This window comes from Abramis brama (genome assembly GCF_963993115.1).
Source record: "Abramis brama genome assembly, chromosome: 15".
Taxonomy (NCBI): domain Eukaryota; kingdom Metazoa; phylum Chordata; class Actinopteri; order Cypriniformes; family Leuciscidae; genus Abramis; species Abramis brama.
In genome coordinates this window covers 21886549-21902774 of record NC_139977.1, presented here as the reverse complement: position 1 = coordinate 21902774, position 16226 = coordinate 21886549, and the positions used below count along the sequence as shown (strand labels likewise).

At 40.0% G+C, this 16226-nt stretch overlaps 1 protein-coding gene across 1 annotated transcript; it reads left to right on the top strand.

Annotated features, from left to right (window-relative positions):
* Window positions 1–200: 200 nt before the first annotated feature.
* fgf10a (fibroblast growth factor 10a) lies at window positions 201–14929 on the top strand. The gene is made up of 3 exons (XM_084137619.1): window positions 201–1213; window positions 12915–13018; window positions 13990–14929. The coding sequence occupies exons 1-3, from the start codon at window positions 907–909 to the stop codon at window positions 14182–14184; spliced, it is 606 nt and encodes a 201-aa protein (XP_083993745.1). The 5' UTR covers window positions 201–906; the 3' UTR covers window positions 14185–14929.
* The last annotated feature ends 1297 nt before the right edge of the window (window positions 14930–16226 follow it).

Sequence of the window (16226 nt, the reverse complement as noted above, 5' to 3'; positions counted from 1 at the left end):
TGGCGGTAAATGAGGTAAAAGCAGCAATCAGCTCCAGGTGTCTCTGATACGGCTCACATGCCACGGGGGGGGGGGGGCTGCAGCAGTTTGCCGGAGGAGACCTGTACGGGCCGATGCATGGGGCTCCCAGCCCAGATGGGAGGGAACGGGGTGGGAGGGGCAGTAAGAGAGAGGGAGACACTGAGAGTGGGTGAGGCAATTGGGAGAAACAGAGTGAGACAGATAGGAGAGGGGCGAGGAAAAATGCCCCTCGTCGCCTCTCATTCTGACGCACACATACAAGCAAAACATGCACGCGCACACGTGGATCTTCAAAGCCGACTGCTTTCACAGTCTCCCTATTAGCTAAAAGAGATTACATCTGGGGCCCTGAACCAAATAAATAAGGTGAGAGGAGTGTCAGAGCTCAGTCTGCTCCACCTCAGGATCCTCTCAGCACTTCAGTGGTGAGCAGAAAGGAAACACACTCTAAATCAGAGGGACATTGAGAGAGCTGGACACAGCAGGGATTACACTTTTTTTCCTACTGTGGATTCCTCTCGTTTCATCAAGAACAGATTCGCTGGTCTGTTGCATTCGGGCCGTTTTGCCGTTCTTCTCCAGAACATTTTCGTTGTCTCTTGCTGTCCTTGTTTTTCCCCGTCCGACAGGGGTTCTTCAGTGGATTGTACGTGGGAGAGCAGGAGGAGGTGAAGCAGTTCCCCACGGAGGTGTTTTGAGTTATGGATGTTGACACATTCCTTCTGGACACAAGGGGAACCGGATCCAGCCTGAGCAGCACAAGCAGACGCAACCGCCACGGACGTTTCACGGGGCTGCACCTCCTGGTATCACCCTTTCTCCCGTCCAGTTCTTCAGCATGTACCTTTCTGTGAGGCTCTTCCCAGTCTTCCGAGCTCCAAGACAATGTGCAAATGGAAAGTGACTAAGGGTGCCTCAGCCTGGTTCCGTCTGTCCTGCCTTTCCCTGCCGCTGCTGCTCCTGCTCCTGTGTTCGGCTTTGCCTGTGGCCTGCCATGACTCCCACAGGGCCGTACGCGCCCCGAGGGGCGCCAACTCCTCGTCGTCTGCCGTGGTGGGGCGGCATGTGCGCAGCTACAACCACCTCACGGGGGATGTGCGCAAGAGGAAACTCTTCTCCTACCAGAAGTTCTTTCTCAGGATCGATAAGAACGGAAAAGTCAATGGCACCAAAAGCAAGGATGATCCGTACAGTAAGTAATGACCATTTTTCTCCTCTTTCTTTTCACATGTGGGTCCCATAGAAGAAATGTCACTGTTTATTTCCTGCCTCCTTTGATTTCGGAGTCAAACATCCAGCACATAATATAAACCTTACTTGATGTTGGTGGGCGCGAGCTGCTGTGCGTGGAGCTGGGCTTCGCATGCGTTGCTAAGAGGTAGTCAGCCCTAATGTTGGACCTTAGGTTTCAGTGCCCAGATTTATTCATAGCCAGTTTCCTGGAACCAATTTGAAAATAACAGGGTAGTCTTTATTCTGTAAAATATGTAAAATTTTGGAAGTTACTCCTGAACATCACGCAGTACATCAGTTATCTTTATTAGTGCTCCAGTAACTCCCTTGTTGCTGCAATAAATGGCTTTTTATTCATTTAAAGCTTATGTCAGGCTGTTTTATACTTTTTTCTGTGTTAAAAGTGTAATCACGTTCAATCATAAATAATCTTTAAATAATCAGTAGAATTTCAACTTCATTTCACTGTTTGTGGCATGTCCAGACACCCGGCAAGGAGCTTGAAGCACCTGGCCACCACACTCCGAAAACTCCCACTGCACTTTTTCGTTAGTAGGTTGCGCACACATTGCCACTAATAAAAAAAGCTTTGACATATGGGTCCCATGTGCGTGCTGCTTGGCTTTTTTAGACAAGGGTGTGCTGGAACTCCGCAAGACATGGCTGTGGGTATTTCAATTAGCTGAAATGCCTCTTAAATGTGTTGCACAGAAAGTCTCTTAATAAATCCAAGCCCAAGCTTGAAGAGTTTTGGAAAGCTTTCAACTACCATCAAAGAGTTTGTCCAGAAAGCTGGACAGTGTTAGATGTCCAGTGTTGTAGATGTTGAACACTCACATGATTATATTTTTGAACATAATTATAATTATATGATATGATTGCCAGCTATTTATTTAAATTAAACATAATACATAATACATTACATGATTTTGTACTAATACCTATGCCAGTGATCTCTGTACAAAAATTCTTGCCACTTGCTTACCACATGTGAAAATTGCACTGTCCTCGTTAGCTCCCACAGTGACCCTTAGGCATGAAACATACTGGTAATAATGTTCCGGCCAGATGCACTGGTCGGGATTCACATCTCGTTTCAGTGCTGATATATCTGAAGTGTGGATATGGCCTGGAATGTCTGCGGGAGGCATAGCAAAGGGGAACCACTTGTTGGTGAATGGATCATTTCTCCAAAACAGATTGGACCTCTTCCATCCCTCTGCTTTCCCTGCATTTTTTTGCGGACGCTGTAATTGAATTTGAAGGGCCTCTGGTGCCCACAAGGTAGCAGCAGTGCTCCCCGTGTCCCTCGCTTTAAAACAGCGGCGCAGTGCAATGTTAGTGCGCGGCGTTTACAACAGGCTTGTTTGCTTGATTTATTCTGTAATCAGAGACCATTGTTGTTGCCGCAAATGCCCGTAAAAAGGGCAGAAATGAGTGGCTTGCTATGTTATGTATCATCATGCACTTGAAACATCAAAACATCCTCAAATGATTTTACTCCAGTTGGAGCCACTGGCATTTTAAAAGGAACCAGTCCCTTTGTGGTGTAATATTTCTCTCAAGTTAACAAAAAGAATATTCCCATGAACAGCACGGCATGTTATTGTATATAGTCTGACGTCATGTCGACAATAATCTTTGTGTTTGAAGGCCCGGTGTTTGAATAGAGCTAAACTTTACGAAGAGGGAAAAGTCTGTGCACAATATATCTGTGCCTGTCAAACTCGTTTTAAAAAATATATATTTTATACTTCAACATTCAATGTTTATGAAAAGCACACTTTGCATTCTGTTGAAAGTAAGTATTTTTTCTGCATGAGCATAACTTCAACCAGAGTTACAGAATATAAGAAGTATAACATGTTACCTATTTTGTTTACCAAATTCTGCAGTTTTAATGAGACATTAATAGAGTCTATTTACCAGCAATGCACATATAAAATGTCACATCTTGATGTGAAATTTACATTTACACCACCGTAAATACTCGCAGTAAATCAAAAGCCCGTATTTTATGAGAGGGCCAATATTTGTTTTGCATATTTGATGTGGAAAAATATTTGCAGAGAGCCTAAGTATGATAGATTGTTACATTTCCCAGATTCAAACTCCCAGTCAGAGAGTCTCTTTGTCCATGTTTGAGGTTCTCAAGTCCAGCCTTCTTTAGTTTTCAAGTCCACAAAAGACCTGTCTATGTGCAGCTTGAAATCCTATCCCACCCATATTGTTTGATTTTCTTTCAGAATCCATCAGCTCAGTATCACTTTTGTCACATTGTGTCTCCCCCAAGACATTTTTGGAAATGGCACCCCGTGCTGGAACTCGGAGCTGTCCTCGGTGTATTGAGCGAGCCTAACAACAAGCTCACTGTGATGCAAAAGCTCTCACAAGGACCGACCCGAGTTGAATCTTTCTTTTCCTGTTTTGATCTTGTTTGCCGTCTCTTTCCTCTGCGCAATTGTTTTGTGTTTATCACACGGTCCTCGTGCTGAAGAAAACGTCAGAATCAACGCAAGTGCAAAACCTCTGGTGTTGTAGTTCAGCGGCATTGGCATGGCCGGAGGAAATTGTTAATGAGGATCATTAGGCCTTGACAGCTTTGATTGAGGGGATGTGTTCGATCAGAGTTCAACTACTGGTTGAATCTTAAGGTCTAAAGTGCAGGGGTCTTTCAAATCATCGTGTCAGCTCTTGGGCAGCAGATCAAACAAGGGTCAGGCCAGCGGTCATTATATGTCTCACTTCATTTGGGGGCAGTTTAATCTAATAGGGCTCAATTAAGAATACAGATTATTGCTGGTCTAATGAGGTGTTTCCAGGCCAAACTCCATTAGCTTTGCTCAGAGTGGTACTCTTGTTTTTCTTCATGATAGAACATTTATATAAATTGCTAGTTTTAATTCAGGTGTTAAGGTTCAGCCACATGCATACAAAGCAGCTCAACAACAAACCTCTTACTGGATTAAATAGCTTGTTTGCTAAATGATAGTTAACGCTCATAACCTGTCTTTCCGCCTACATTCAATCAGCTTCTGTCGGTTTACCTCATATAAAAGCTGTTTTGTCATTTTAATGAGAGAGAAAGACGAATAAGCGTATTCTGCCAAGTGTTTCTCAGAAACTAGAGTGCAGGGACACTGGCCTGCTGGGTAGTGTTGCACTGCATTGTTGTTATGACTTCAGAGGACCTCTCGCTGAGGCTGGTGTGATGTTAAATGCTTCATCAGGAACAGTAACCAGATAACTGCATGCTAGTTGATGCTAGTTAACTCTTTCCCTGTCATTGACAGAGTTTTCTAGCTTTCCGTGTTTTCACTATTATACGGTGGTGGTGGTGGGGGGGGGGGCGCTATTATGCGTAACAGAGTAGAGAAACTCCGGATCAAAGACAGAAAAAGGAGCAGAAACAAGCGATAAAAGCATTGCTTATGCATGTTGTAGCCGTATTTGTTGCCTATAATGCAGAAATAGATTTCAGATCTGGAAGAGAGGAGTGCAAGTTTTTTGTGTTGGCTACATTCGTTTTTTTGTGCATAAGTTCGTTTTCTCTGTATCATATATACGCACATTTGAGAAATGATCTTGGACCAAATGTAGGAGGGTTTCTACACAGCATTTTATAAATGAGGCCCCTGGATTCATTCTCTTATATATTATTTGCATCTAGCAAATCCCAACAACAACAAAAAAACGAAATTACCCACTTTAATACTGAACCTTCTTTATGAGCATTAGGTGATATTTGTTCAGCATCATTCTGCCACCATGATCAGAATTGAAGTATCCTCATGTAACGTAAAGAGCTGTGCAGGTAAAACATCGCTCCCCTGGCCTCAAGAGGCGCACTTGCGACTGACGCTAGCGGCTGCGTTTTTAGTGCCCTTGTTAGCGTGCTGATTCAAATCCCGCTCTGAGTGGGTGCGAGTAGGTCCAGTTATACTGATAGGCCTATATACAAATTTAAAAGGCTTGGTTAATGCACACAATGTAAATAACAGTGATTTGGTCATAGTGCTCAACCACTCCAAAAAGCATGTTGCAAACAAAACATTTTGACACAATGATTAATTGTGCAACCTTACTAGTTAGTGATCATGTATGTTGTACTGTATGTTTATCATGACATCAGTATATTCAGTCAGCTCCTGCTTCATAGCTCAAATGTAGCTGTAAAATGACTCACTGGTGAAAATGAACATATGCAATGTGTAAATTTAAATTACATGTTGCCAGCCCTGACCACATGGATGGCACTCTTCAGAAGTGTGTATGTGCTCTCTGTGGTTAAGGTGCCCGTTTATAGCTCCCGTGGGAAATCCCAACCACACAAGTAATAAAAGTGACTTATGAGGATTGAGCTGATGTGCAAAAGGTTAGTGCCAGTGTTTCATTCTCTTTGACCTTGATGTCTTCATATACTTTCTCCTTTCTGATTCATAAATAACAGAGCTGTTTTTACAAGACATCTCTACAAGATGAAAAAAAATCCAACTTGCTGATAACTTTGACATGTTTCCTTATAAGTTGTCTACTGTTCCATTACATTTTTTCCATCTACTGTATACTAATGTTCAAAAGTTTGGGGTCAGTAAGATTTTTTTTCTTTAGAAAAAAGAAAATATTAGGCAACACAACTGTTTTCAACATTGATGATAATAATAAGAAATGTTTCTTGAGCACCGAATCAGCATATTACAGTAGAATGAATTCTGAAGGATCATGTGACACTAAAGACTGTTGATGATGTTGGAAATTCAGCTTTGCCATAAATTACTGTACATTTTAATATAGTTCAGAGTATATAGTTCTAAAACAATGATATTGTAATAAAAAAATATTAAAATAGAAAAGTTATTTTAAATTATAATATTTTTTATTACAATATCATTGTTTTTACTGTATTTTTTACCATGATATTGAAAATGTATGTGCCACAATTTGTATTGTATAGTTTTACTGTGTAAACTTAGATAAAAGTAAATGTTAAAGTCTATTAAACCTACAGCACATGTGTAAATTCTGTAGTAGCAGCTCAACATCTTCATCTAGTTAATGCATCCATTTTTCCCATGCTGAAAGTTCAACCTGGAGGAGTGGAAGACCAGATGTATGCCTAACCTTTGACCCCATTACCTAAAACAGAGTGCCATTTGTGCCAAGGGGTGTGCTGGGGAGAAACACCACTGTCTCTTTTCTGCTATGGTCTATCTGATTGCCAACAGACAGTGACCAAAAGCACACTTGTCGACCGCTGGGACAACATTTTTTTACTTTCAGGAAACAATCACAGTACAATACTACTGATCATTGAGCAATTTATGGTGTAACACTGAGATGTAACATGTTTTAAGCCAGGTACAGGGACTCTTGATAACTGAGATATCTACTGTACAAATGCCCATTGTTCTCTTTATATTTATCGAGCCTTTAGCTAGGAAAGGCTGAGGGAACAGGACTTTGCAATGTCTTTCAGTGTCCTATTAATCTGTTAAGTGTTTGACATGCTACAATACTGGACAAATGTATAGCTGAAAGCAGGGTGAAGTTTTCCTCAAACAGATCTTCTCACAAGCTCCAAGGGGAATTCCTAAGCGATGTGTGCTTGAACAGATGGCGGTGGTTGGGGCATCAAAGCACTGAAGTGAGACCAGGGACAGTGTGAGCAGAGATGCATCTGGCCAGTCAAAAAAGTGAGCAGGAAGTTTGAGTGGTCTTGCTTTGGTCCCCATTAAGATGGGTGTCTGCTAGGAGGAGGCTGGAATCTGTTTGCAGCCACAGAAGGTCGTCTTGGGTGTTTGGTTATCTTATGTGTGTGTTTGGGGATGGTGCATGCATGGTTTCATGTGCTTGTGAGCGCGCAAAGTGTTTCAGTGGTTTCATTGCCTTGGCAGTGCAAACATTGAACAGATTTGTCGGTCATCAAAAATTGGTTGAGCAGTTTACATGGTGGTTAACAAATGCCTGGAGAAAGACATGATACTTAATATACTCTGATGGCCTGGAATATATATATATATATCCTTACCACTTGTTTCAGTATAATAATAATGAAAGTGAATGAGGCAAAAGTGACAAAAAAAAGAAGTCACAGAAGTCATAAAATCATAAACAAACCTTTTAAATAAATATTTTGAATCAGATCTTTTCAATGAATCAGTTGTTCCAGTTCACAAAATGGGTCTGAATCACAAATCAGACAGGTTATCAATGATGCATGATGCTGACAGAATTTTCATTTTTGGGTGAACTAACCGTGCAACAAATTAAACAAACAAACACATTTTGTGCTAAATAATTATGAATTATATATATATATAATATTAATTCGAATACATATCATTTATCTCAGTTCATATAATAATCCCAGTCCTCTCCTAAATAATTCTTAAAACAACCCATTATGGGGCACTGAGTATATGGAGCCTATATGCAACTGGAAGAGAGAAAGAAGAATTGTACTCATTTTCTGACTTTCTATTCTTTATGTGCTGTTTCAATGAGTCACATTTTAGCAGATTTATAGCAGGAAAACAGCACTACTATTTTCACTACTGACCCATTACGTAACATGAAATAACTTCATGTAACTATTTATTGTGTATTAAGCTCAGACCAAGACATGCACATTCAAACTGTATGCCCCTGGGAAACAATGTTATCATGTAGTCAAATACACATCATCCGTATTTGGATCACACATCAAGTCACGGGTCAGTGGCAAGTCATGTGTTCCTTTTATGTTTTTCTTTAGGCCAAGCACACACTACAAGACTGAAGGTTGCCTGTGCACATTTAAAGATTCACATTTTCTTCTACGCACTGTCACAGATTTTCAATTGCACTTCTAAACCAAAATACAATATTTGACTTCTGTTTCCCACTCTCACCTTCCTTTTGCCTTCAGTCTTGTAGTGTGTGCTTGGCTTGGCAGGTCATTATTTTTCGGCACAAGGTATAGATCTAGAGCCCTAAAGAGAGAGATTTAGAGGCAGATGTGCCGTGGTGTTACGTGCTATGAGTTCTCGGAAGATAACTGTTGGATGAGAGGGAGAATGGATTGCCAATAGGTTTGCATTGCATAGCAGGTTTCAGTAGGAAAATCAGCAACTAAAGCCTGTTTATGAGGTGCTGAAAAAATGAAGGAAAAAAATCATCAATCATCACAAAAAGATTTTAAGCTCTCAAAAAGTCGTGTCTGTCTGCAGAGTCCACATATGCTTTCTGTAAACGATCTTGTGCACTGCAGAAAGGCTAATTTAAAAACGAACGAAAATCCAGATATGCAAGGTTCATCGATTTCATTTTTAACATGACAGAGGATGCACAGACATGACCGAGAACATCAGTTTATCGTCATCTGATCTGATGCGTGGCTATTAGCATGACATTTTTTTGCATTTCTCCATACAATCCAGCACACTCTGCTAATGAAAAAAGGTGACAAAATCCAACATATCTTATGGCAATTCGTAATTATTTTATGTTTTTGTGAATTGGTGGCTAATTCGTTTGAATTCATATGATCTCATTCATACGTTTTCGTACGATCTGCTTACGCCCAAGTGTCAGGTTTGTTTAGGGGTGGGTTGAGGAGTTGACCTTCATGCTTCCTTCAAAAAAATAAAATAATAAATTGTCTGTTTTTGTACGATTCACACAATACAAATGAATACGAAATCGCCACCTTGTAACATAGTTACGTTTTCCCGTAAGATCAGGTTGTAAAATCTTCAAAAGGTCTACATACAAACACATTCACAGTCCTCCCGGCCAGAGTTCATTCAAAGTCACTCTATTTCAGCAGAACCAGGAGAGTAGGATAATGAGACCGGCCCCCCAGACCCGTCCACTGATCTCCCCGAGCCCAGGAACCAGGGGCCCGCAGAGCCCAGATCAAAGGTGCAAGTCACTGTCATCAGAAGCCAATGACGGGTCAGCTGCAAAGATGCCTTTTAATGGGGACCCTTTTTCCTTTACGGTCTGTGGAAGGGGGTTTAATTGAAAAGATGTGCGCATCAGAGGCGTGGCAGTCCAGGGTTCCCAGGACAATTAAGCACCCTGGTGTAATATATGACTTTACTTATACAGACTTTGCACCGGTGTGGAGAGCTGACAAGCAGTTAAGGGTTCCCAAGTGCAAGTATGATTCTTATTTTGACGTCTGGAAACGATCCAATCTGGAAACTGCTAGGGAAAGGTCCGTCTGCCTGATAAAAATTGTTGTTTTCAAACATGTTTGAAGTGGATGGGGGTCTCTTTCACTCTCTTGCAAGCTTTGGTAGTGATGCAGGTTGCACGAGGCTACAAATATAAGGCTGCGGGGTTTTTGTAATTACCACAAGATGCGATAACCTGAGTTCTGTCACTCTGCCAAGAAAACACTGAACGCCGTTAAGCTGGAAGGGGGGCGGCCACCTACAGAGCCTGGGGCAGAAGCCAAGTCTACTGAGGGAAGATCACGCTAGGCTACGGGTGGGACTCTCTGGACCACCGTTGGGCCACGGGCAGTGTAATGTCACAGACACATGGCCGGGTATGGGTAAGGTGGGGCCGGGCTTGTTAAAACGCTAAGGCTTATAAGTCTTTGTAATCTGAGCCCTAATGGGGAGTAAAACAAGAATACTTGGAGGATTAGGTTGCACCACGAAAGAAAATTCTCTCACATTTTTTTAAAAGAATGTCTTGGCTAGTGCTTTGAATAATGCAGGCGGTGAAATCGTGTTTGTCAGAATACCGGAGCACCATGATATAGATGTAACAAAACATTGGGTGTGCCAGGAAAACTGTTTAATAGTAATCACGCTCTTATGAGTCAAGGAATTGCTGTCTGTAGAGCAACGGTTTTCAAACTGTCCTGTGTGAGGGATTCCAAGTGGTTGGCGAGTTTACTGGCTGGAATAAAAATGTAAAAAAAAAAAAAAATTATAAAATAATGGCCGGCAAGTTGACTAGCTGATAATAAAATAATAAATATATAAAATATTTATAATTGACAAAAAACACCAAAATTAATTCAAAATGAATTACAATAGTAAAAAAAACTATATTATTTTAAATTTGTTATGGGCTTCTGCTACTTTGATAATGTAACTGATAGTTATCAGTTATAGGCTATTTTAAACACGAAGGACAATCTGTATGCCATTTAAATCTGTAGGTAATTGTTTTTAAGTAGTTTGAAGTTTCCCTCAGACTTGGGTGTTAGGTGGTCTGCCGGTAATGTTAAAGTGGTCCACCATCTGATTAAGTTTGAGAACCACAGACTGTTGTAGAGGTTTGCTGAGTTTTAACTCTTACATGACTGCGCAGACGCACTTTAATGAGCCAAATAAAACTGTAACAGACTTGTTGCACGCACAGCTGTTGTTCTTGGTAATGTCTTAAAAATGTTGATTAGATAATATGTGCTTGCGAGCTTACTGCGCTTCAGACGCTGGCCTTAAAACGTTTCTCTGTACTTTTAGGTCAAATCTCACATTAAATAACTGGTACTTGACAGAAATCTGAAATGAAAGAAAGGCAGATCTTAAATGTTTATGGTGTGGAAGAAGAAAGCATGAAGCGAGACCTGTTGCTTAGATGCCTCAGAGATGTTTTGGTTTTGTAAATCCAGTCCTTTGTTGCAGACCTGCATTTCAGCTTCAATGCAGACAGGGGAAACACTCTTGGAACGCGTGAGGTAGTCGTATAAAAAAAAAAAAAAAATTGGCGTGTTTTGGTTTGACAAACCACATCAAATAGCCGAAAGCAAACAGGTGCTTTCTGCCAGAAGATTCAGGCTTTATTTTGACATTGAAAGCTTTAAAGAGCAGTCACCAAATTTACTGTAGACATGACATGTTGTTTGCACACATGACATCACTCACACTGTGTCTTCATGTGTACACACAAATGTATGTGTCTGTATAACAGATGTTTGTTATATGCTTGGGATTTCTCGTAAAAATGTATATGCGCGTGTCATTTTGGGCAGCCGTTCCATTGCTTTTGTCCACTCTATCGCTCTTTGATCATGGATTATTCCCCCTTAATCCTACCAAGTCTGTGATCCCATCTCTGAGCCCCCTCCTTTTATTCTGTGGCTCTTGTTCATGAACCTGAGGCGAGGGAGGAGAGAGGATAGGAGATGAGGTCTCCTTACATCTTCTCTTGGTGACTGCAACCTGAGCCCATGTCGAAGAACTGCCTTCAAATCCACTTAATCCTCCTGTTGTAACAGCGCTTGTGTCCCTGATCCACAGGTGTGGGTTCAATCCCTCTGCGTCACAAAACTCAGGGGGTTTTACATAGTTCTGAAATATGTAATATATTGACTGCAATATTGCTGCAATAGATCATCTGACTGGTGTATAAAGCAACCGACCACGTTTTTTTTTTTTTTTTTTTTGCAGTTTTAAACTACTAACAATTGTTTGGTTAACTGAAATAAAGCTGATTTAAAATATAAATTTTAGTTGAAAAGTTGAAAACTATAGAGCTATATATATATATATATATATATGGGGGCCGATCTCGATATATAGATGCTAAAACGATATATCGTGCAGCCCTAATTTTTATACTGTACAAACTATATATTCTATCCCCTAACCCCAACTGATGTATTTTAATAAAGGGATCTCATGAGTATTTGTATGTACAGTATCTTTTCTACCACACGTACATTTATTTACATTTGCATACATTGCATACTGACAACACTGTTTAGTTTTGGGGATAAGGTTAAGTGACCATATATATATATACCGTGTGTGTTGTTAACAAAGCATTAAAAAACATTATCAAATGTTAATGTGATATTACATATGTTAATTACAGTGACAATGAATGAAGAACTCACTATTTGCCATATAGCTTATTAACAATCTAGAGACAACAAAATATAAACTATGCATTAACTATAAATATACAGTACTTTATTACTGTATAATTATTATAAAGTGTTAGAATTATTTTTTTACATTGCTTTAATAAATTCAATTATTTTTATTGCTTATTTATTTACTTGCTTTTGAGGCTTGGTTTTATGGTTTTGATGTCTAGTAGTTCACTTAAGCAGTGAGGTAAACTGAACAGCTCGTGTTCGTCAAAGGCCAGAAGCTGCAGGCAAAAGCTCTTTTAACCCCATACACAAACAACATAGGATCATATAGCCCTGTTTGCTACTAGGACATGCTTTGGTCTGGGACTAATCCCATCTAAAGCGTGATGGCTTTATGGGTTTACATAATTGCCTTTTAAAAAGCAAAACCATAATGATTACCACAACTTGGATCCCTAATGGCTGCAAAGCTTTGCCAGTATGCCTTTCAGCTCTGAAAACAATAACAACAAAGACAGCAAAATATGACTTTTCTGCTTTTGAAGATAAGTACATTCATTTTGCCTGGGAAGATGGAGAATTTTTGATTCTAGCATTGGGTTTATGAAGTGGATTGTGGGTAAAGTTTAAGAAGGTCTATTTACAGTGCATGTTGATATTTGTAACCTGTTCTATCAAAGCACAAATGTGCCTTCTTTCTATGTTATTATGCAATTACATGTTTCATGCGATACCAGCGGTGCACCATAAATATTCACATAATTCCAAAACTCTAAAAACTGCAATGCTTTTATTTGGACGTTATGTAAATGACATGTTTATGTTTGTTTTGTAGGTACACTCGAAATCAAGTCTGTGGATGTGGGCATCGTTGCCATCAAGGGGATTCAAAGCAATTACTACCTTGCAATTAACAAGAAAGGGGTGGTCTACGGGGCGGTGAGCATCATTTTCTCTTCATTTCTCTTTTAATTATAGTTAATGACTGGACTCTACAACAAATAATGATAACGTCTCACGATCCCGTCCAAACCGAAGTCGTCCTTCTTATCGGGAATTTTTAAACAACATTCAGAATTTCTAAACTATTTATAGAAATTCAGCTCTTTACAAGCTTCCAGAAAGATCTGTCAGCCCTCGGGTCCCTCTCAGAGGCTTTGATGTCAGAGAGCCTGCTCTATTTCTCATGTCTCGGGGCACTTAAAAAGCCCGGGGTTGTTTTAAAGGACAGTTCCACTTCATTGCCTGTAAATAATCCCCCGGCAAAAGTCGGCTTGGGCAAAAGAGTTCTGTTATCTTTGAAAAAGTAAGCTGAGAAGGCCCTCTTCCTTACACTGTAGTCTCTCCTCCAATACTGCTCCATGCATGCGTTCTCCTCCATTCACAATCCAGCCATACAATCCCCAGCTCCCTCTTTGTTCCGAGTTCTCTCCAGCCCCATCGCCTTTCATTCATCTGCTCTCGAGAATGGCAAATGTTACCTGAAACAGGGAAAAATAGTGCCAATAGTTTTCCCAAAAGTGAAATCAGCTGAGAGGAAGGGGAAAGTCCTAAAATATAATCGCCTACGCCTCAGGACTTTGTCCTCACTGCGGAAGTATCGATCAATATAGTGACGTACGCCACAATTTTTTCTATTTACGCTCGGAAAAAGGACAGGGTGATGAAGACCCCGATGTAAAGCGGATAACAACCGGCTGGATGTACATTATCCCTTACATAATACATGATATACAGTATTATATTCTTTTTATTCAAAAAAAAAAATTTCGGACAAGTGGGACAATAATATTGATATGGTTTGCATTCCAATTATTACATTTTAAATAACTAAACAAATTGAAAAATAGACTTTTACCACATGACCAAAGATAATATCTAGAACTCACTCACAAATCTTCTTCTTTCAGAGGGATTTCGGCATTGACTGCAAGCTGATAGAGCGGATCGAGGAGAACAGGTACAACACCTACGCCTCGGCAGAGTGGAGGAACAAGAAGAAGCCCATGTTCGTGGGCTTGAGCGCCAACGGGAGGCCGATGAGAGCCAAAAAGACCCGGAGAAAAAACACAGCCACACACTTTCTCCCCATTCCTATCGTGTAGCTACAACCCCACCAAAGGGAACATTTAACTGCACTGAGGAAAGACTTGGAATTTTTCGACAGTAGGCCTATAAAAGGGAACCGTTTGGAGAAAAGGGCACTATGTAAAGGAACTAAGAGAACACCTTTTCACTGAGTCAGACTGTTATCACATATTTTTTTAAGTTATTGGCACCAGGGAAAATGTGGGACATTTTTTATGCCAAACCCTTTTCTAGCGAAGGAAAGGTTGGACCAAAACCGACGGAGAGGAATCGAACATTGCAACCTCCCAGAATGAACTGAAGAGACCTTTCACAGAGTGTATTGCTTGTGTGTATTTGTGTGTGTGACCTTTGGATGCAGTTATTTATGCTGTACTAACTCATACGAAACACTCTAACAGACTCTCAAACTCTGTGACTCAGTGGACTGAAAGTTATGCAAACACTTACTGGAAGCACTTGCTCAAGGTGCAAGACTGAGAGGCCGAGACGGAGACCCCGCTTCCTACCATCCGAATTTAGTCAAGCTAGCACCATAGCGTAAAGAACTCTTAATATTATTAACATGCAAAAGCCACTGTATTTGATATCTCCATTCTTTACCTGACTGCTTTGGAATAAATTATTTATTTTATGTAATATTTAAAGAAAAACAAAGACAAAAAAACATGGAATGGACATTTTTTATCATTTATGCTCCTCTTTTAAAAAGCTATTCTATCGGTTACACATGAATAAATAAATATATTTCTCTTTACCTAGCAGAAGTTGCGTCCATGATGCTGAGAAAAGCTCATTTTCTTCTTTTATTCACTTTTCAAATGTGAAATGTATCTGTAAAACAAAATGAATTTGCTGCACTTGGGTTTTTCGGTTAATATATTTTTTTTATTTTCTCAGTCCCACAATTGAAAAAAACACTCTATTGTTTCCCAAAAAGAAAGAAAAAGATCCCAGTGATAACTATGAGCTCATCTCCAAAAGCATTCAAGAACTCAAAACACATATCTTAGGCTACTGCCACACTTATTGTCCTAGTATCATCAGTCATGGAAGGGACGGTATTTTAAGCTGAGTTCACTTGTGCCCAAACTGAATTGAAAACATTCATACTTGTTTATATATTTCAGCAGTTAACGAAAACCACATATAAATCTATATCCACCCACAATGCCCTTAGCCTCATTTTCAACTTTAAGCACAACTTTCAATCATCAAACTGCTTTATTAGCCTGCTCACTTCAAAAGAGTCAATATGAAGGGCATGTGGTGTGTGTGTGTAAATATTGGCAGTAGATTATGGGCTGATTCTGATTATCTCTTCTGTAGGTCTAACGCTTTCTCTCCCTCTCAAACCTTAGGAGCAGTTCCAGCAATTACTAAGTTAAAACTTTGGGTTCAAGTCTCACCTTTTATCATATCCCCTCTTGCGTTTTTGAGTTCACTTGGAAACAGTGACGTTGACTCATGGACTTTCCCAGGCAGTTCCCATTATTTCAATTCAGAGAATTGATGTGTTTGTTTAGAAGTTCTAGGTGGTTCGTAAACAACTTTTCATGTGCAATTACACCGTAATGCTTGTAACCGAAAACCGGTTTAATTTTTTGAGGGGTAGGCTACGACGTTCGGTTCGTTAACACACTTTTACGAAGCACCGAACTAAAAATAGTTATTCAGCGGCACCGCAAATGAATCAGTATATCGCGAGACAGACAACATGACCATTTAGTCAGATATTCCTCTCTTTTTTTAGTAAATCAGAAACAGCAGCGCATGTAGGCCTACTTTGATTCCAGAATGAGTTGGGAATTGAGGGTGCTGGGGTTCACAGGATTGTAAATGTAACGCAAATTTTTTGTTCATTTACATTTAAATTCATTTTAAGCATTTAGTAATTTATTTGTAATAAACACTTTAAGTAGGCTATTTAAAAATTGTTAGGACTATTTATGTTAGATAAATAAACGCGCAGCGTGTGACGTCATATTGTTAGAGCAAAGAATTCGTCCGCAGCCGCTCAAAGAAAACAAAAAAACAAGTTAGGCTACTCTATACTCCT

What these genes read in the sequence shown, in the direction of transcription:
- fgf10a (XM_084137619.1), top strand. Translation starts at nt 907, where the DNA reads ATGTGCAAATGGAAAGTGACTAAGGGTGCCTCAGCCTGGTTCCGTCTG. An exon ending in AAGCAAGGATGATCCGTACA is followed by an intron (nt 1,214 to 12,914) that starts GTAAGTAATGAC and finishes TTTGTTTTGTAG; the next exon opens with GTACACTCGAAATCAAGTCT. An exon ending in AAGGGGTGGTCTACGGGGCG is followed by an intron (nt 13,019 to 13,989) that starts GTGAGCATCATT and finishes TTCTTCTTTCAG; the next exon opens with AGGGATTTCGGCATTGACTG.